Genomic DNA, 21,386 nt, shown 5'->3' on the forward strand with positions numbered 1-21,386 from the left:
CATTTGATTGCACCTATCCTACTGAAATATGTAATAAAGGATACCATGTCTGTTCTCTTTTTACGCCCATACAAAGATTTCCGCTTGGTGTCCGGTCAAAGCTAGGTTTTACGGACAAAGTAAGGATATTTTAATCTTCCACATGCCGAATTCAATTTTATTGAGCGGAATATGTATATATATGAAAAGAGTCGAAAGAAAAAAGACAAGCAACTTTTCACATTTCACTACTCAGAAAGCCGATTTTTTAACAACGCGAATTCAACCATCTAACATAGACTCATGTGATCCGTAAGAAAATATGTAAGCTCAATGGGAATCAGATCCAGATTTTACTTACCTACCATGTTGCCGTCTCGACTAATTGCTCCTTGGGATTCGTATCTCCCCACGGATTTTGGATTCCCGGTGTAAAAAAAAGACGAAAATGAAAAGGGTATTATATAGTGGTGTCTTTTGGTGAGGTTAAAATTTCACGATTTCAAATAACAGACCGGTTCGCGGGGATTTATGTTGTCAATTAAAAATGATGCCAATTCAATTCCCCTTTGTTTGAATTGTATTGTTTTTATTTGCATAACTCTTAGATATTTATAAATACATTGACCCTTTTCAGACACATTGGTGCATTATTCTTTCAATCTGTCTTTAGGTTTTACAAACATGTTTTAAATGAAAAATAAATATTTTACACTTTTACACGAGGATAGACTCTTTGGCTTATATTCCGACGAAACTTGAAACAATATGCTCTGTTCAAGTGTGAATAAGTAAATGATATGTGGGATGAGTATAAATGACACAGAAATAAAACGACAAAATTAATACTCATCTAAAGAGACCAATACAATGTTCAACAAATAACAGGTTGAGAAACAATATTTCCAAATTTGAGCCACCTTAATTATGTATAGGTGTAAATAAGAATCAAACGGATGATATCAAAGATTTACCATCATCAGTTAACAATTATTTTTATATTAAACCAACTTTCGTTTTTGCGACTGTCATACAAGTAAGAGGTTTAGCTAGCTATAAAACCAGGTTTAATCCACAATGTTCTACATAAGAAAATGCCGGTACCAAGTCAGGAATATGACACTTGTTATCCATTCGTTTGATGTGTTTGAGCTTTTGATTTTGCCATTTGCTTAGGGACTTTCCGTTCAGTATTTTTCTCGCAGTTCGGTATTTTTTGTTATTTTACTTTTTCAGATGTAGGCATTATACTGAATTATACTATCATTTGCTCTGTAGTTTAAAACAAATTATTTCAGATATCAGAGAAAATGAAGAAAAGGAAGAATATTTTACAAACAATATTGAGCTTAGTTACAGTTATGGTTGTGATAGTTGTTTTTCAAACAATTTTGTTTTTTATTCAAATTCAACGTAAGTATAAGTTTCGAAAGCTAATTGATAACATTTAATGCACCATGTAGTGAAAATTAAAACATGACCGACTGGTATAGTTTGAACTGTACAAGTTATAATAACTCGATGCAAAATAATGTGCTGCCGTTTGTTTTTGTTATATTATTTAGCCGCGAGTTATGAGCAAAGCCAAGCCTTGGATATACAAAATTCTAGATCGTCGAATGACAAAATTCAATATCACAAAAGAGGGGCGAAAGATATAAGAGGGACACTCAAACTCATGAGTCGAAAAAAAAACTGACAACGCCATGGCTAAAAAACAAAAAGACAAACAGTAAAAAAATCGTATACAAAACACAACATAGAAAACTAAAGACTAAGCAACACGAACCCCACCAAAACTGGGGTTGATCTCAGGTGATCCGGAAGGGTAAGCAGATCCTGCTACACATGTGGCACCCGTCGTGTTGCTCATGTAAGTACAAACTCAGTTACAATTCTTATGCGGTAGGTCACATTAGAAACATATCCGTTATCATCTGTGAAACGGATATTCCTGGTGGCGTCCGTAAAATTTACGAAGGGGTGATTTCAACTTCACCATTTGGAACCCTTGGTTTAAATAGCTTCCGTGTGAGCAGCAACCCTCTATCAAGGAAATCATGGTAGGAAAAACAAGCTCGGGAATATAGTATCGTAGGGTTTTTATAACAAAATATGACACCAACAGCAGTAAAGGTACGAGTATAATCTAAACAAAAAGCAAATGTAGATCACTCCATTAAATAAAAATCATACACGAACCAATATCAGTTAATACCATAATAGAAAAACAAAGGATATGGGATATCTATACATGACACAAAATCAGTACATGAACAAAGAAAACACACACAAAAAGCAAAGGAACAGCGTTTTTATTGCTGTTCTTCATCTCAATCAAAGTGAGGCCTTCAACAGGGAGCAAACAAACTAACCTCACTGCAAGTTTAAGACGGCCTCTAGCACCATTCATGCCGTTGCAAAAATATGGCCTTCAGAGTGGGGGAGATCTGTGATATTTTTAACGAGGCTTACATTAAGTGAAACTAATAAACAGAACATTTTATTTCTAAAAAAATATATATCAGTTACAATGACCCAGAACACATGATGATAAAATGTGATCTGGAGTTTCTCTATCTGAACTCGTACTGTTCTAGAATGTATCACACGGCTTCCTCCGCCTCATTTTTAGACTTATACCTCAAATTTGACATAAGCGGTCATCTCAGTACCAGGATCTATGACAAACCAGACGATTTTAATTTATATACCTCAAATTTGACATAAGCGCTCATCTAAGTACCAGAATCTATGACAAACCAGACGATTTTAATTTTGAAATTATTAATTTCCCCCACCGAATTAGCAATGTACCTACTTTACCTGCATATGGGATATACATATCCCATCTCATTCGGTATTCAAGAACTTGCACCTGCTATCAAGACTTTATAAAACATCACCAGTGTCTGAGCAGAGTTTTGATGAACCAGGATTATATCAAAGCACTTCTCGTCCTTTTTCTAAATAAAGTTCATCGGACAATACTTTGTTGATAAATATTCCGTATTAACTTCACAAATAATACATGATGGTCTTGAAGTAAATATTCTAGGTACTGCAGTTGTTTATCATCTTAGTTATGTGCACGTGTTAAAGTATTCTTTATTTGTCTTTGTAAATTATAAACCTTTACTATTTAGTCCTTTTTTGGTAATATCCTTTTGGCGTGGCTCTGTACTTATGCATCCCGCATGTGTTGTTGTGCTGTGGTCATTTTTTGTATTCTTGTCTTTCTATTTTGCTTATGTGCTTTGTCATGTTGTCTATATGCCAGTTTTTTTTTCTTTGTTGACATATTTGTTTGTTTTCATAGTGATAATAACACAATGTTGACTGCAGTACCCCTATTTTTGACATTTTTACCTATAATGTCTGTTTGTTTTGTTCACACGTTGTTGTCAATATAATGTAATTTTATTGGACTGTCATACAAGTGAGAGGTTTAGTTAGCTATAAAACCTAGTTTAATCCACCTTTTCTCCCTAAGGAAATACCTGAACCAAGTAAGGAATATGACAGTTGTTTTCCTTTCGTTTGATGTGTTTGAGCTTTTTATTTTACCATTTAATAAGGGACTTTCTGATTTGTATTTTCCTTGGAGTTTGGTATTTTTGTTATTATATTTTTCAATGTTTGGGAGGAACTATTTGTTCAAATGATAATAAAATAATTCGTTATTATACCTTAATAAGGAACCAATGATATTCAAACTACCTATTCCTTTACTTTGATTCTTAATACGAAAAAACGACGGTAGAAGATGGATAGAAACTTACCATGTATGGATTGGTCAACTACTAAATATATTTTTGATATTTTTTAGCAAGTTATTTTGTTGACTTTTTTATTTATTTTTCTTCAGATAATGCACAGTTTTATCAGAATAATAACAGAAAAGAATTATCTATCAGACCTATAGCAGCAACAAAGGTAAATTTTTTTAAAAAACACATGAGCTGCATTCGATAGGAATCGACCTATTACAATTGCACGTATACATGTACATGTATAAGACTTTGATTGATTATGTAACATGAAAATACTAAATAAAAGATGAGTGTTGGTTTATTTTGTAGGGTTCTTATAACAACTCAATTTTCAAAAAGTTGCCAACTTTCCGTAATGATTTTTTCAACCAGAAATAGGTTAATAGATTTATTGTTATTCATTAGCATAAGCTCGTTTTCTCTCCGATGCAGCTCACATTTGACACAAACTAGAACTGTAATTGAACTCACAAAATTATACTATCCGCTCTGTTGTATTAATGCCTTATTGAAGTAGTGAGTAAATGTGATCATCTACTTCTAACATGTTTAACCTTGATTATGTTTCTTTCTGCACATCTTGTTCAACTCTGCAATTGCCAAATGCTAGTGCTTTTGACAAGATACTGGTTTGGTCACGTTTTGCTAGTTGCCAGTTTATTTTCGACTTGTACGTTTGAATATCCCTCTGGTATCTTTCGCCTCTCTTTTTCTAATAAGAAGTACCACACAGTGAAAATTTTACTTTCCCATTTTGTCATTAAATTGCCAAAAAAACCCGACGTGACGAAAACGATATACGGTATAAAAGCGAAGTGGAAGGGACATTCAAACTCATAAGTCAAAAATAAACTGACAACGCGTGGCTAAAAAGAAAAGACAAACAGACAGACAACAATACACAAAACACAACACAGAAAACCAAGACTTAGCAACACAAACCCCAACAAAAACTGTGGGCTAACACAGTTGTTCCTGAATGGTAAGCAGATCCTGCTACACATATGACACCCTTTGTGTTGCACATGTAAAACATGTATAATTGTATTCTGATCATTGTTATCACCTTAAAAAGTAAGGACTAATTGTAAATGTAAATTTAAATGATTACTATTTTATTGCATATTTTTGTGTTTAATTCATGATAGGAAGTTATTGGACGTTCCCCAAAACGTATTTTATACCCGCAATTTGATCTGAATAATGTTTATCAGAACTGGACAGACACAGCTACATTAATAAGATCACCAGGAGAAACATATAGACGTAAGTGTATATTTTAAGTTTATAAACACACATTGCTATTTAGCTATAGAGTGCAACGAGTTTTTAAAATGTGTTTTCTTTCGCGAACTTTAATTAGACTAAAAGATAGGATGTAGATTGAGGAAATGAGGTCTGTGATAATGCTTTTGTTTAGTTCTATGATTGTACAACATATCTGCAAAATGAAAAAAAGTATAAAAATTGATAAGTTGCATAAGTTGCATTAGGCAATAATTATTGATATTAATCAATTAAGTAAAATCCTTTACCCTTTTATATCTTATCAAATATAAATGCAAATTTATATTTCATTATATTATAAATTTTATATTACTGTCATAGAGAATAGATATTTAGTTGAAATTTAATTTGCTAGCACCTAAAGGCATTAATTAAAACAAAACTAAATGAGAACCTTTTGGTTATTGGAAATAAGTAAGTCTACGGAATCTTTTTTTCACGAAAAAAAGGGGAAAAAAGATGATGTTAATAAGTATTTAGGTAAATGTCGTATTCTAACTTTTTTTAAAGATCAATGGGTGACGAAATGACTTAATAATAAGTATTCATAAATCTACTAAGTCAATTACGATCCTGTTCCATACACGATATCTAAGAGAAATGATATTTCAAAAATAAAGATATAAATATGGTTTTCATGTTGCCCAACTATATAGAAAAAGTATGATTTTTTTATTGATCTCTTTCGTAGGATATTTGACTATAGGTATAGTAACGGCCAAGCGACCACAGAACACTGTTTACCTCTACAATACACTGAGCTCGCTCATTACAAATGCTAATAGAGAAGACTTCAGAGAAATGTATATCATCATATTGCTTTCGGATCTGGACCAAGAGTGGAGGACAAACATGACTTCAGCAATTGTAAATAGGTATCCACAGGAAGTTAAAAATGGAACAATCAAAATAATTGGGAGCTTTGATTGGATGTATCCTAGTTTGACAAATCTAACTCACCATCGTAAATCACATTCGAAATCTAAGGCCAAGTGGAAAGCAAAACAAAACATAGATTTTGTGCTATTGTGGTTGTAAGTATATAAAACGAAGCTTTCGGAGTTTTATTTGCATCTTGAAGATGACGTCATAACAGTTGGAGGATACACCAAAGCTATGAAAACTTTCATCAACGATCAAAAAGCAGAGTGGACGTGTTTAGAGTTCTCTGAACTGGGCATGATAGCTAAATTATATCACACACATGACTTAGAGGCTCTTGCTAAAATGGTAGCTTTATTTTACCAAGAACAACCTGCAGATAATACTTATTTACATTTTAATACGCAGATGCTTCAGTTTCGTCGTATAATAAGAAAACCGACGCTGTTTCAGCATATTGGGATGACTTCCTCACAATGGGGTCATGTACAGTCAATCAAAGACCGATTTTTCGTGGCAAATGTTCAAAAAAAATTATCGAAAGGGGATAATCCACCCGCAAAAGTATTGACAAATTTAAAGTTTCTTTCCAAACATTCACCTGAAAATGCATACAATACCAGCTTTGGATATTTCTGGTCCAAATCTAAGCCGAAGAAAGATGATTACTTTAGAATTGTATTCAACAAACCTGAAGCTATTAAAAGAATTGTTGTCAATTCTGGGTTAGATATATTCCCAGAGGACAAAGTGTACAGCGCCGTATTAGAAATAAGCTCTAAGAATAATAACAGAAAAGAATGCACAGACTACAATATAATAGGAAAGTTTGTGAATGGTAAAGTTGACGTTCAAAATGTCCCTTATCTATTTAATACAACTGAAATACGTTGTTTTCAAATACGGTTTCAAAACTCACAAAACTTTTGGGCGATCATTCAAGAAATATCAGTTTTTATAAGGCGCTAAGCAGTTTCAACGAAACTGGCATATTTTATCAAATTATGATAAAGGAATAAATATTTCTCTCTTTCAACATTATGTTTTGTTAAGATTTTTTTATTGATAATCATAACATAGCTCCGAATATAGGAAAAACGTGAATAAGTTATGCAGCTATGTATACGGGTCTGGATGGGAGGTTTTTTTAATTCTGTGTTCTTTAAATTTTTAGTCATTATTCTCCATTCTTTATATTTCAGCACCCAATTATTCTCTATTTTTTATTTGTTTTGCCTTCTTTATTTCTATTCTTTATTTGTTTACTTTTTTTCTGTAATATTTGTCCATTATAATATATTCTGTAAACCTCATCCAGACCCTTATGTATTCGAGCGCGTACATCCATTACGGGATTTGTCATGCTATACAATACGACGAAAGATAGGCATCGTCATTGAGAAACTTTTGGGTGACGAATATCGCCATGAATGTCATTATCTGAAGATTTGAAGCTGCATATGTACGAATCCAGTTTTTAATCTTAGCTGGAAAAAAACATTAAGAATACATTAGTTTTTTTCTGTTTAGTGGAATTTTTGTAATTGTGCTGAAAATAAATCTGTGTTAACTTCATAGTTTTCTTAAACTGGTATATTTGCCAAAAACAATAGTTATATAAATGAGATGTGGTATGAGTGCCGATGTGGATAACTCTCCGCCAGTGTCCAAAATGACATAGAAGTTAATAATTATATAAGTCACCACACGCCATTCAACAATGAGCAAAACCCATACCGCATCCTTAATCACATCTGTAATATATCTTAATTGATCAAAAATTTCTAAACTTTATTGTAACGTAATTTTACATGTGTTTTTGATTACAGCTAGTGTGTGTAATTATATAGTAAATTTAGTTGATAAGCCAACTAACGTCTTTTTTCACCAAGCGTAATGCGACAAAATACCGCAAAGTGAAATCTTATGAGACTAATCAAAGAGTTCAAATATTAAGAAATATATGACTCGTAACCAAACAACATTTAAGAAATAATTCATGGGGGCTTGCATTTATATTGATTTTACCATGGGTTGGCCATTTTTTATAAATATTTTTACCTAGAGCGATAACGAATGGTAAAATATCGGCATAAAGGGCCAACCGGTGGTAAAATCAATATAAATTCAAGCCCTCATGATTTTTTTTCTTATCTAATAAGAAAACGACTTCAATTGTTTTGGATCGAAGCATTTTAGAGGAAGGGAAATATCTGCTGTTCCCGTAATTGAACTCACTATGAATATTTACGTAAAAGACGGAGAAAACTGAATTAGTGTCATGTTAAAACGACTTGAAATAACATACTAAATAAAGGCAACAGTAGTATACCGCTGTTTAATAGTCATAATTCGACTGAGACGGGTTTGGGTGAGGTTAAAAGATTATCTTAATTTTATTTAAGAAAATTGGCTTTTAACAAATTCTAATCATTGTTTGTTTATGTTTTTAAGTTTTGACGACTTCAGTTTCATATTCGTGCATTTTCCCGTAGAATGCTTATAATCTTACGTCATCGACCAATGATGTAATTTACATTTGTCTAATATCGGTTAAAACATTCATGTAAAACATACTACAAGGATTAGGATTGGAACATCCAAAAAAAATCATGACGTTGATATATCGAGGTTTTCGTATTTAAACAAAGATATCTACGCAAAGCGTTTGGAGGACGTCATATTAGAATTGATAATTAACTTATGAGCCATGCGTTTTGATAAGACACTCGTTGAATATTTTTCCATGTTTGAATATTCTTCAATCCGTTATTCTATACCTAATCAACAATTCAAGCATATTGATATTTCTGATTTTGGAAAGGAAAAGTTTGTTTAAGTATGCGTGTTTTTTCTTAAGTATGATTTGCCCATTCCCCCCAAAAATACACTAATATCTAGGTTGGTAGATTATTAAAAAACTTGAAAGAGTTTTTACTTTATAATAAGATATGTTTCAATCTCGCCACATTTTCATGTGACTATCCCAAATCAGGAACCTTGCCAGTAGTTGTGTGCTATATATACATGTGTCTCTCTTTTTTCAAAAATTGCCATTCATGTCAGGTCGTTCATTGTTTCTATTAAGTTATTCAAACTTTGATATCACGTGACATTTCAGAGCATGTTATATTATAAAGACAAATGACTACTGTTGACCTGTATACTGTCCTAGATGATTTGGTTATTTTTTGTCGTTGGGTAGCTGTCTTCTTGGTGTATATCACAAACTTCCATTTATTCATAGCTAAACTTTTGTGTGTCACTAGTAAGAACTCAATGGATCTTCAAATCGCCACTTTAGAGAAGAAGAAGTCAAGTGACTGGATCAGGTTTTTATTCATTTAGCAATTAAATTAACACACGTCAAATGAAGATATCGAAATATTTTACAATACTGGATTTAAAACAATAAAATAAACATTAATCTTATACAATAAAAACATTGGCATAACTTGATTTGTAAACAATCTTAAGTCTTATGGCTGACAGAATATAAACTAAGATTTTATAATAACAAAACAATAAAACTAATGTTTAATAAGATACAATTTTGTGTGTTTTGCTTTACCATGCATATTAATCAAACCTTTTTAAACGTTTAAACCCGCTGCATTTGTTTGCACCTGTCCTAAGTCAGGAACCTGTTGTTCAGTGGTTGTCGTTTGTTGATGTGGTTCATAAGTGTTTCTCGTTTTTTATATAGATTAGACCGTTTGTTTTCCTGATTAAATTGTTTCACACTAGTCATTTTGGGGCCCTTTAAAGCTTGCTGTTCGGTGTGAGCCAAGGCTCCGTGTTGAAGGCCGTTCTTTGACCTATAATTGTTTGATTTTTACACAGTGTGACTTCGATGGAGAGTTGTCTCATTGGCACTCATACCACATCTTCTTATTTCTATGTAATATATGTATCATATGTATTATATGTAGGATATCGTTTTATAATGTATGTATGTGCACCTTGAAGAAAAATGTAATGCTTTACTATTTGACCAAACCTTTGTTAAATCTGTTGCAATTTATCAAAAAAAAAATAATAATAAAAAAAAACATATTGTGAGTACAAATGATTTTATTTCAGTATCATTCATATAACAACAAAGTTATCAATATGCTCTGTTGCATCTTGATTTCTTAGCTTAAAAACTACAGTATATGTCATAATGAGAGACAAAAAAATCCCAACAAAATAACAAACAACGCCCGAGCATAAATGTACATGCATTCCATGAGTACTTTTCCCCTTCACTGAAAAGAAGTGCATATTGAAAAAGTGTATTATATCAGATGTGTATAAGTCTGATGCGCTGTATGCAGAAAGAAACGGCTTGCAATAATTTACAACTTGAAGGTGAAAAAACAATCATAACATAAAAGTTGTTGTTGGTATGTCACAAAGATTTTTTTTACCTAGTGCACATATATATCTGTCTTTATGACCATAACTATCGTATTATGTGGTGATTTTTCTTAAGCTTCAAAATATGCGCATTGAAGTCGCTTATGTTATTGTTTACATTTTGAGTGCAGACCTCGACGAGAACATCTGTACATTCATTTGCTCAAACAGACATGTGCTTATTATAGCTGATTTTTGAAAATCGCGGACCTCGACAAAAATACCCTAAGGCAATTCACTTTTTACAACTTTTGTAGAAACAAACGCGCAGGACAAGTAAAGTAAGAGTATTTTGTTTTCAGTATAGAAGAATCTGATTCTAAAGAAAAAGGTAATGATAATTTATGAAATAACACATATATTTTAAACATGAAATAATTTTTAAACAAGCTTTAATCATCCATATTGTGTCGGAATGTTATGATCTATCGTTTGTTGACAAGCTTCAAAAATGGTATATCTCAGAGGTATACCAGTTTAGACTTCCTCCTAGATTCTGGTGACATTTAACTCCTTGAACTCCCCTAGGCGGTGTTTACTTTAGATGAGTTTAGCTATTATTTTTAGGTCTTTTTTTGGTCATACAGTTCTTCAAAGGATCGGTTCTTATACATATTAAGCTTTCGTATATTCGGCTTTGAGCGTTCCTGAAGGTAAATCCAGAAAAGAGCTTTGGACTTATTCTTGATTGAATGTGATATTGAAAGTAAAACGACACGATACCGGTTGTTGAGACACCATGTGGATAAGAAAAACACATTATCCTTGGATACCTGTAAACTAGATTGATTATGTAATGGTTACCTGTAAACTAGATTGATTATGTAATGAACAATAAAATTAGAGCAACCTGAAATAAGTTATCTTTACAATGATATTCATAGAAAGACCTATCAAATAGTTCAAATTTAGAAAAATATTCCAGGAGTGACCGGACAACACATTAAATCACGAATGCGCGAATGGGAGTTCTATAAAAAAAAAATTTCTCAACATAATGACTAAAAATTAAAAGTACATGTATTTACATTTGAATATGATTATGTGGTTTTATAAAGAACTTGAATTCACAATTTGACTACGATCAAGGAAAATCAAGAACATCAATGACTACAAAATTGAGGGAAATTAGACACTACGAAGCCTAAAGGATTTTGGGTTATCTGACAATTTACTCAAGATTAAGGACGTTGCTATTAACTAAAACACCGAACCTCAGGGTAAATTTAAAAATATAAGTCCATAAAACCTGACAAAACCAAACGTTCGACTGAATCAACCAATATAACGAACGGTAAACAACTATTATATACCTTAATGGGTACTGGCATTTTCCGAGGAAAATGAGGGATTAATGCTGGTATTATATCTAGGTGTAATACCACCAAATCATAGTACGTCACATCTGGTTGCATACGAAAAAGGGTCGTCAAAAATATTCCCTGGAATTTGACAGTTGTAGGAAATTAATCCTACATTTCATTGCAGTAAAAAATTTCTGAGTCATAAACATATATCTTGGGTGTTTCAAAGCACCATTATTTTTTTATTTGGTGTTTCTATACAATATTTTGGAAACTTGAGGTGACATGGTTACTAAAGCTTGTACACAGGAAAAAAAGAGGTGAAAATTTGATTGGTTAACTTCCGGTGACGGTTATTTTCTTATATGCAATGAAATGTTATGTGAAATTTCGTCTATAGTACTGGACAGGATAAAACTTTACTCATGCCAAGTATTACTTTACTTGAAACAAAGATAAATTCTCCACAATTTTTTGAAAAGTGAAAATTTAACAAATACTAATAGGGGAAAATCAATGGTGGTATTACACCTCTAGATAGCTAATTCATTTTTAACTTATAATTTTGTACGCTAGACGTCCTAAAAAGATTCATCCGTGACGCACAAATCAAAAAAGTTAAGAGGCCAAATCAAATACAACGTTGAGCGCTTACAGTAATGTTTAACCCCGCCCCATTCTCTATGTGCCTGTCTCAAATCAGGAGCCTGCAGTTCAGTGGTTGTCGGTCATATTTGTTTTCGTTAATTGTTTTGTTACAAATTAAGCCTTCAGTTTTCTCAATTAAATTGTTTCATATTTTTCATGTCGGGGCCTTTTATAGCCGACTATACGGTATGGGTTTTTCTCATTGTTGAAGGTCGTACGATTGCCTATAATTGTTTACATCCACTTTATTTGAACTTTGGTGGATAGTTGTCTCATTGGCAATCATACCTCATCTCCTTATTTTCTTATTGAAGAGCAATGAATGCATAACCAACTTATCTTAAAAGTAGAAATCATTTAAATCCGGGTTGAAGCTATAATTTTTTATAATGACTAAACAGTTTCAGTTACATCACGACATTAAGTTTGACGATACAAGGTAGGTGACCGAAGCAATCAACTATATATGATTTATATAGAATTATATAGTGAAAAACGTCGATTTTAAGATTTTAAGATTTCAAAAATATTTAAGATAGTTGTGATATAAGTCAACTGGTAAGAAAATTCTTAAATATTCATTTGGGAAATGTCTTGTTTTATTTATAATAGTAAAGACGTGTGCAACTGTTATCAAAGTGCTGGAATAAACTTCACCAGGTAAATAGACATTTTTTCTAGAATGTCAATTCTATAAAACATTATAGCGTGGTAATCTTAAGTGTTCTTTCATTAAATTCCAAAAATTGGCTAATGTCACTAAAGGCAGCATTATCAAGGGAATATAAATACAAGTCCTTCGTGCAGTCTACATAATAGTACGCTTTTTAATTTTGGGTCACAGATTTTTTTCAAGGTAGAGGTTGTAAAGAATTGGTAGCTTTTTTAAAGATGATACCTTGAAAACACTTTTCTGTGAATATGTAACAAGCATTTTCAAAATTTAGGCATTTTGTAAAATGCACGAAAACTTAAGGCATTTTCTATAATGCCTGTAAGATTCAGGTAATTTTATATTGAATAATTTTCAAAATGCCTGAAATTATTTTATAGAATGAAATGTTCACCAAAATTGAGAAATTGAAAGTATTGAACAACAGAGCAGTTTTATCTATGAGAGTAACTGAGTTTTAGAGCTTGAATTTTAAGAATTTTAATAATTGAAATAAATTAAAAATTTTAAATTCCCACAAGCACCGAACTCAACAATTATATGTTATTTCATAAAATGTTTGGATGGCAAGTTTAGTTACACATTTGTCCTGATTTTATTTGGCAAATACATCGTTTGACGATCGTTTGGTGTAAAATCCGATCTTAGCACTAGAACCACATTTGATAAAACCCAGATCATTACACATTCAGATTTTTCTATTAAAGCACTTAAAGTGCGACCATCATTGGTTTCGCATAAAAACACACAAAAGCATATCTTCTTTTTCATGTGTTGCCAACAGATTCAAAGTAAAAAATAGCATGAATAAAAAACTTTTGGCTTATCAAAGCATTAAACAGGCTGAAGCAGATCTACGCATACAGGGTGGTGCATCCAATACCATATACGCTCACCCTGTCGATGCACCTTTATTTGGCTCTCCTTTGTCGATTTTCGATTTGTTCACTAAGATAACTACTGTCGCATTAATTACCCAGATTGTTAAGACCCAATAATTCTCTTGAAACAGTGAAAAAAGAATATATTATCTCATATCTTTGCATTTCTACCAACCACGCTCTTGTTTGGCCTAACCAGTGCTATGAAGGGGAATCTGTTTGGCTGTTCAGAATGATAGTATAAATCCCATTCTTTTTTAATGGAGACATTATTTATGATGCCGCATGTTAGTAAGGTGCAACACTCTCTGTTTTATTATACACAGATCTGTTTCCAATCTAGATTTTCAAAGGAGGAATTCTTCTATTGTAAGAACAATGTGTCTTCTTCTGCCATCAAGAAAAGAAAATTATAAAGTTACTATCTGAAATACAGAGTAAGTACATACTTAACGTAGGTTCATTAACAAGAACCTATTATAGACATACAAACTTTCCCATCTGGTATATGAATAATAAACTCAATTTAACCGAATCATTTGTTTTTGGTCATATGCATCTCAATAATATCCTTTTGTTTACAAATTACCTGAAACGGAACAGGCAATTTGTTGTATTTTGCTTTACAAAATGATTAGATATTTTAAGATAATCATTTTATTTAATGCCTGTCAATGTTAGGCATTTTACAAAATTCCTAAATTTAGATAAAAATTGGCACCGTTTCCGTTTTTATGCTACAAAACAAAACAGGTAAATTTATAGACTTGTCATCAGTTTAGAACTTGACATAAGCACGCAACAGGTGTTTTGTTTACTATTGTTTGTCTTTTCATCGTTTATCAATTTGATATGGTATTGTATGTGATCATTGATGTTTTCTGCAACCTTGAAAGGGTCCACATATGTAAAGCTAAAAAATGCATTCCCTACTAATCTTAAAATCTTAAAGTACAAATCATCGGAAATCCGGGTTTAAGCTATCGTTTTCTATAATGTCTAAACAGATTCATTCACACCATGGTAACGAGTTTCAATAAGACGATACAAGCTAGGTGAAGACAGTTTTGACTCAGTTTATTGAAAGGAGAAGAAAGCATTCAAACATCTTTACAAGAATTGTGTAAGTGATAAGACATCAAATTTTCGAAATAGTTTTTAATATTAGTTTAACGATAAGAAAGTTCTATAATATCCATTGGAAAATTCCTTATTTTATTTACGGAAGTATATGCGTGTGATAGTGATTGCAGAGTGCTGGAAAAACCTTCACCAGGTATGGAGACATTTATTTTTTTTAATGTCAATTTCATAAAAGACAATAGCGTAGCAATTTAAAGTGTTCTTCAACGAAATTGCCAAAGTGGCTATGGTCAACATCATCTGAAAGGGAATGTATCTATTATTTATTGCATAGCTGCTTATTTATTCACTGAAAATTTAAATGAAGAGTATATCTTTAATTTTTTGTCAATATCTATGCAATTGCTACCAATGTACCTCAGCAGCTCCTTGCATCCCTCTCGAAACAAATAAGTTATCAAAACATGTAAACATTAAATACCTTAACAAATTATCTAAATAAAAATAAATTATGATGTTTGCTACCAATTTTTTTTCTTCAATTTTATCAACACTTGTGTGTTGACATGAAATAACATTGATATGTTAACTTTCTATAAAACTGTTTATAAAAAGTGTAATTCTACGAAAGATTTGTCTATCCACAGGTATCGATTGCCTTAGCCATTTTTGGCGCATCTGTTCGGAAGTTTTGGTTTCTAATGCTATTCAACTTCGTATTTGATTTGGCCTTCAAAATAATTTTAATCGAAAGCCACTGACTAGTCTTATGTAGACAAAACGTGCGTCTGGCGTTTCAAATTACTGAAACCAAGATATCATAGTGTAAATTAGATGCACCAAATCGAGTTTACGGGTAAACCGTTCTTGCTCCACACGTGGCACATGTTGTGTTGATCATGCAAGTAATTTTATATTTTCACAAAGATTGAAAAGAAGACGGAATTGTGGTTACGAAAATTGTAACATATCCGAGGTCGTTTGCGACACGTTACTGGAAGTTGGGGCCACATGTAAATAAGAAAAATTCCGCATCCTTTGACACATGTAAAATAAATTGAAGATGCAATAAATACTAAAATGATCTAAAATGATTTATCTTGACAATAATATTTATGGATATTATATTGTAACGTGTTGATTAGACAAATAAAACATAAGGAGTAGCAATTAAACGGTCGCAAACATTGTAACGGATAAGAAAAACGTCAAATATCTTTTAAAACACTTGAGTATAAAATCTTTATGATTTAAATTCCTTGTGACTTCCCTTAAGGTTTATGATAAAGTTGAGCTAAATATTTTTTTCTAAAATATTAAAATTTAATGTTTATACATTTGAACAGAATTGAATGGTTCTATCGAGAATTCACAATTTCAGCATTTTCCAAGAAAATCAAAATCGTCCATGACTGATCAAAATTGAGATCAATTTGACGTTGGAAAACCTAACGGATTTTGAATAATCTTACTGTTGACCATTAATTCATTTTTGAGGTCGTTGCAAACCGATCACAATGTAATGATATATGCGTTTGAAATATTTCATAAACAGATTGAGCTTCTGCCATGATGAATTGTCAAGTTTTATATATATCATACATGTATCTCTAAAATGAGTACAAAGTCGGATATTTATCATTCATAAATACGCTTGCGAATGTATTAAGAAAACTCTTTTTTTCATTTTCGCATTTAAACAAAACAAAACCGGAGCCGGCATCTTGAAGATGCTTAATTTTTGTTTATTGTCAACACATTTGGCACATTGGTTGATGTGTTTTTTTAACAGGCAATTTGCATTTTCATTTGAACGAAATTTTCTTTTCTTCTAACTGACTTGCTATTTTGTATTTTGAGGTAGAATGGTCACAAAGTTCATCCCATTGAACTCGAAATAAAAGATACAAACAACACAGTGAATTCCTCCTCTTATCTTGACATGAACAAAGAAAAGACAAAATGGGTATACTAGATCTTAACTTAACGACAAAAAAAAATGATTTCAATTTTCCAATTGTAAATTTCCGTGTAGATCAATATCTGCATATGGAGTATAGATCTCCCATTTAATACCATTTTCCAATTTTCCTACTATGATGTCACTGATAGAGAGCGACATCTTACACAAAAATAATTAAACAACAGTTCCCAAACAGTAAAGTTGAAGTGATAGACAGTTCATGATCTTTGTCATAAATAACACTGAATATGTTCCATTTGTTGCAACTACAAAACTGTTTTCTTTTCCTCGATTTTAACCCTATCGGATGCAAACTTCTAATCGGCTTTGAACTTACCATAAGCACACACCTGTTACCAAAAGTGGAAATAGGACACCCACGATCGTCTGATGAGATGTATTTAAATAATTATCGTGTATCTGTTCATCGTTTTACACTTGATTGTGGTATTGTATGTGATCATTGACTTATGTTTTTTGTTTCAACCTTTAAAGAAATTTTTTTTTAAAGCGTATAAGTTGTCTTTCAATTTTAATACGCAAATCATAGGCTTTTCGGGTTAAAGCTATAAATTTCATGATAAATAACAAGATAATTTTACAGCACGTCATTGACTTTCTAAAAGACGATACAAACTATGTGAATAAAGTGCAAATGAGTTAACCAGTTTATTTATAGGCGGAAGCAGTTTTGCATTTTATGATTTTTGAAGGATCAGTTAGTAATAAACTTTGATTTTAAGACTTTAATTTTTTTATAGTTATGATATAACTTAAGTGGTTAGAAAGGTCTTTAATGTTCTTATGAAAAATTCCATATTTTCATGATGGAAGCATAGATATGTGATACTGATTTTCAATTGCTGGAATAACCTTCACAATGGTACAACAGGTACGCCGACTTTAAATGGAAATTTCAAATTCATAAAACATAATAACGTCGAAGAGAGTTCCTTAACACAATAGCCAAAAGGGGTTAAGGTTAACATTACCAGAAGGGAATTTTGATTCAAGTTTCGTATAAATAAACTCATCATAGATACCAGGATTTAAATTTTATATTTGCGCCAGACGCGCGTTTCGTCTACAAAAGACTCATCAATGACGCTCGAATCAAACAAATGTTAAAAAAGCCAAATAAAGTACGAACTTGAAGAGCATTGAGGACCAAAAATTCCTAAAAGTGTATTATGTACTAAAAATGTATATTAAGAGGATATCTTTTAATTTTTGTCAATATCTAACCAATTGCTACTAATATCTCTCAGTAGCTCCTTGCATCCCTCTATTCTAAATAAATAAGTTATCAAAACATATAACAAGTCTATAGCTAAACAAATAACCTGATAAATCTAAAGAAATTATATATATGATACCAAATTTTTGTAAAACAATTGTATCAAGAATTGTTGATAGGGCCAATTGTCTTTACTGACTTTTACAAATGATTTAGACGTATCATTTTCCATTATTATTCTAATGTACATAAAACGGCATACTCTAATTTCAACCACTCTTAAAAACGGGTTTCAATTACATAAAAAACGTTTGTTGTTTAAAATTATTTAAAATTTCGTACTGAATGCCTATTTGAATGAGTGATTAAGTGGTTAGTTATGTTTGAACATTCTCTTTTACTGCATTTTAAAAATAAAAAATCGACCCCTTTAAAACTCAAGAATTATACCCCTTTAAAACGTCAGAATGATTACATTATTTTGAATGCACACATAAGATATCATATCATAAACTGTTGTTTGAAATGCTATGGAAAAACAAAGCTATTATATTTTATTTCTATTGGTGAAATGTTGAGCCACCTGGTATTTGATTAATATGACCAATTATAAAAGTTACTGCCACATGATAAGCAGAACCTTCCTACCTTTCCGGAGCACTTGAGTTAATTCACCCCGTATTTGGTCCGGTTAGTCAATCACTGGGTTATGTGTAATGTTTTGCTAGTGTTTGTCTTTTCATCGTATTTGTTTTTGGTCATTTGATTGTCTGCTTTTTTTAAATTGTGATTTTAAAAGCCCCTCTCCTTTTATTAACGTATATATGGACTGGAAATAGTACATTTTTCTATATTTCGTTGTACAAAATCATAGTGTGGTGTAATAGATTTAAAAGAGATAAAAATTACTTTTATTTTTATGAAACTAAAATAGCATTTTCTAACCGGGACACGTTAAATAACTTGCCCTGTCGCTTTATTGTTTTAAGATCTTTTTGTTAAATATGAAATTGTGTCATTGAATAGGGATAGATGATGACATGGATAAGAATAAAAATCGGAAATTGTCAATTTGAAAATTTTATTACTTGCATTGATAATTGTAATAAAACGTTTTTATTCATAATTATGTTTTCTGTTATTTGCTAATGATTTGCATTGTCACTTTATTTCTGTTTTTTTTTTTTTGCGGTAATATTTCCATTATTTTGGAGCCGGTTATGAATATATCAGTTGTTTTTGCATTTAAAGTTGTAGAAACTGGAATCTTTTTTCATATCATAATCGATAGCGGAAAAGGTTTTTGTTTAAATTAATGGTCTTTTAAAGAATTTTTGTTACACTTTTGAAATCGTAAATTGCAATAATTGTCAGCGGTTTGTTTAAAGATAAAAAAAAAATGTACCATTAAATTTAGAGTCGTGTAAGAAAATAAATAATCAATATGACGCTCCACTTTAGCTTGATAAACAAACCCATTGTCAAATTTCTTTAAAACACAGGTTATCCGTGCTTGACGATAAAATTGAATTTGCAACGTTATTTGCAGTTTGAACAAGGCTGGACATTTCTGTTGGAATTTTTCGCAGTGAAATTCAATAAAATCTTCAAAAAATCAAGTCTTTATGTTATTGTACACTTTTAATCGTGTAAAACATGTTATCAACGCGTTATGTTAGAAAATGTTTGATTCCCAATTTAAAAGTTGCTGTCTTTCGTCTTTCCGCCTCGAACAATGTTAATCAGTTTATGTAAATTGAGGCAAACTCATTTGACTTTAGAAATCAACACTTAGTGATTCTATTCGATTTATTTTGTGAAACTCAAACATTTGCAAAAAGTGACATTTAGAAATAATCATAATACTAGGAAAAGGGAAAATTCATTTGAAAAAATGTTTTATTAGTCTGAGAAAAAAATGGTTCATTTATAAATATCATGTTATTTGCGTTGAACAAGCTTTCAGTAACTGCGATTACTCTCAGATCGGATTTTTGTGTAGTTTGACCTTATGCAAATGTTTTGTTTGTGTTTCGTTCCAATCTGATGAGTCAAAACTTTTTCTTCTTATCTTTACAGTTTGTTCTTATGTTTGGCTGTTACATCACTGTTACAAGTTAGGTGAGGATTGAGAGGCAAACGTTCTCTATGTACCAGTCCCAAGTCAGAACTATGCACTTCAGTTGGTTTCGGTCTATTATATATGTTTTTCGTTTATTGTTTTGTCATAAATCAGGCCGTAGGTTTATTCATTTGAATTGTTTCACTTTTGTCATGTCGGGACTTTTAATAGCTGTCTATACGGACTGGTTTTTTTTTCATTTTTTAAGGCCGTTCGGTGAGCCATAGTTCCTTAAACCCACGCCATTTGGACTTTTTCTCCTTATTTTATATACTTAAACGGTCAGAAATCAAATCATATTCATCTTATACTACATAATATAGAAATAAGCTACACACGTATCTTACTTTGCGTTTTTAAATTTCATTGCAAATATATTATCTGATTTAAGATTATAAGTTTTTTTTCAAATTTGAAGCCGCTTGTTTAAATTTGTAATGATGTTTGCTACTCTTGTTTTTGGATTTTTGTCAGATATTCGGAATTCTCTAGTTATTCATTGTAGTGCCAATAAAATTTTGCTAACATTTCTCTCATAATTTTATTCCAGAGGGTCAAAATCTTATAAAATCATTGGTATTTTACAAAGTTTGTGAAAGAATAAAGGTGCCATTTTTAAATGTATGAAAAGTCTAGAAGGAATCGTTTCCTGCCTAATTTTTAATTTATTATATCTCAAAAACAAGGACAAACACCTTTCCTTTTTTTTTCTACTTTTTAAGTTCCGTTATTTATAAACTATCATTTATAACAGTCTAGAAAAAGATTGTTATTTTTCGATATTATTTACCGAAATTTTCCTTCTAGACAAGTAACTACCTGTGCAAAAAATTACTTGTTTACATGTTTTTGTATGACTGTTGTTTAAAAAGGATTGGTTTTTAAATATATTGAAATATTTCAGTTGAAAACTCCTTTATCGTTGGAATTAAACAGATATTAAATACGTAATTTGAACACAACTTATAAAATATCATTGTTGAAATAAAAACAATCAACCGAAATTAGAAATCTTTGTTTGTATTGTTTGTTAATCACTTAATCACCAGGCGTATACACTTTATTATAGATAATGCATATTTTAACGTGTTTCTTGTGTTACAACACACCGAGGGGTGTCAAGATTGATCAAATGAAAGACCGACCGTAGGGA

At 31.4% G+C, this 21,386-nt stretch overlaps 1 protein-coding gene across 3 annotated transcripts in view; it reads left to right on the forward strand.

The window, feature by feature from the left end:
* LOC127718208 (alpha-1,6-mannosyl-glycoprotein 4-beta-N-acetylglucosaminyltransferase-like) overlaps positions 1-21,386 on the forward strand; it is a 41,021-nt gene that overhangs the window by 11,243 nt on the left and 8,392 nt on the right. For 2 of the 3 annotated variants that reach the window (XM_052224180.1, XM_052224179.1), the window contains exons 3-4: positions 1,278-1,392; positions 3,848-3,915. In XM_052224180.1, coding sequence (XP_052080140.1) covers positions 1,290-1,392; positions 3,848-3,915 — 171 coding nt within the window. In that variant the 5' untranslated portion in view covers positions 1,278-1,289. Of the gene's footprint in view, positions 1-1,277; positions 1,393-3,847; positions 3,916-4,900; positions 5,019-5,730; positions 6,150-21,386 lie in introns of those variants that run through there. The other variant, XR_007989636.1, reaches the window with a different exon arrangement.

This window comes from Mytilus californianus, unplaced genomic scaffold (assembly GCF_021869535.1).
Source record: "Mytilus californianus isolate M0D057914Y unplaced genomic scaffold, xbMytCali1.0.p SCAF_10, whole genome shotgun sequence".
Lineage (NCBI taxonomy): Eukaryota > Metazoa > Mollusca > Bivalvia > Mytilida > Mytilidae > Mytilus > Mytilus californianus.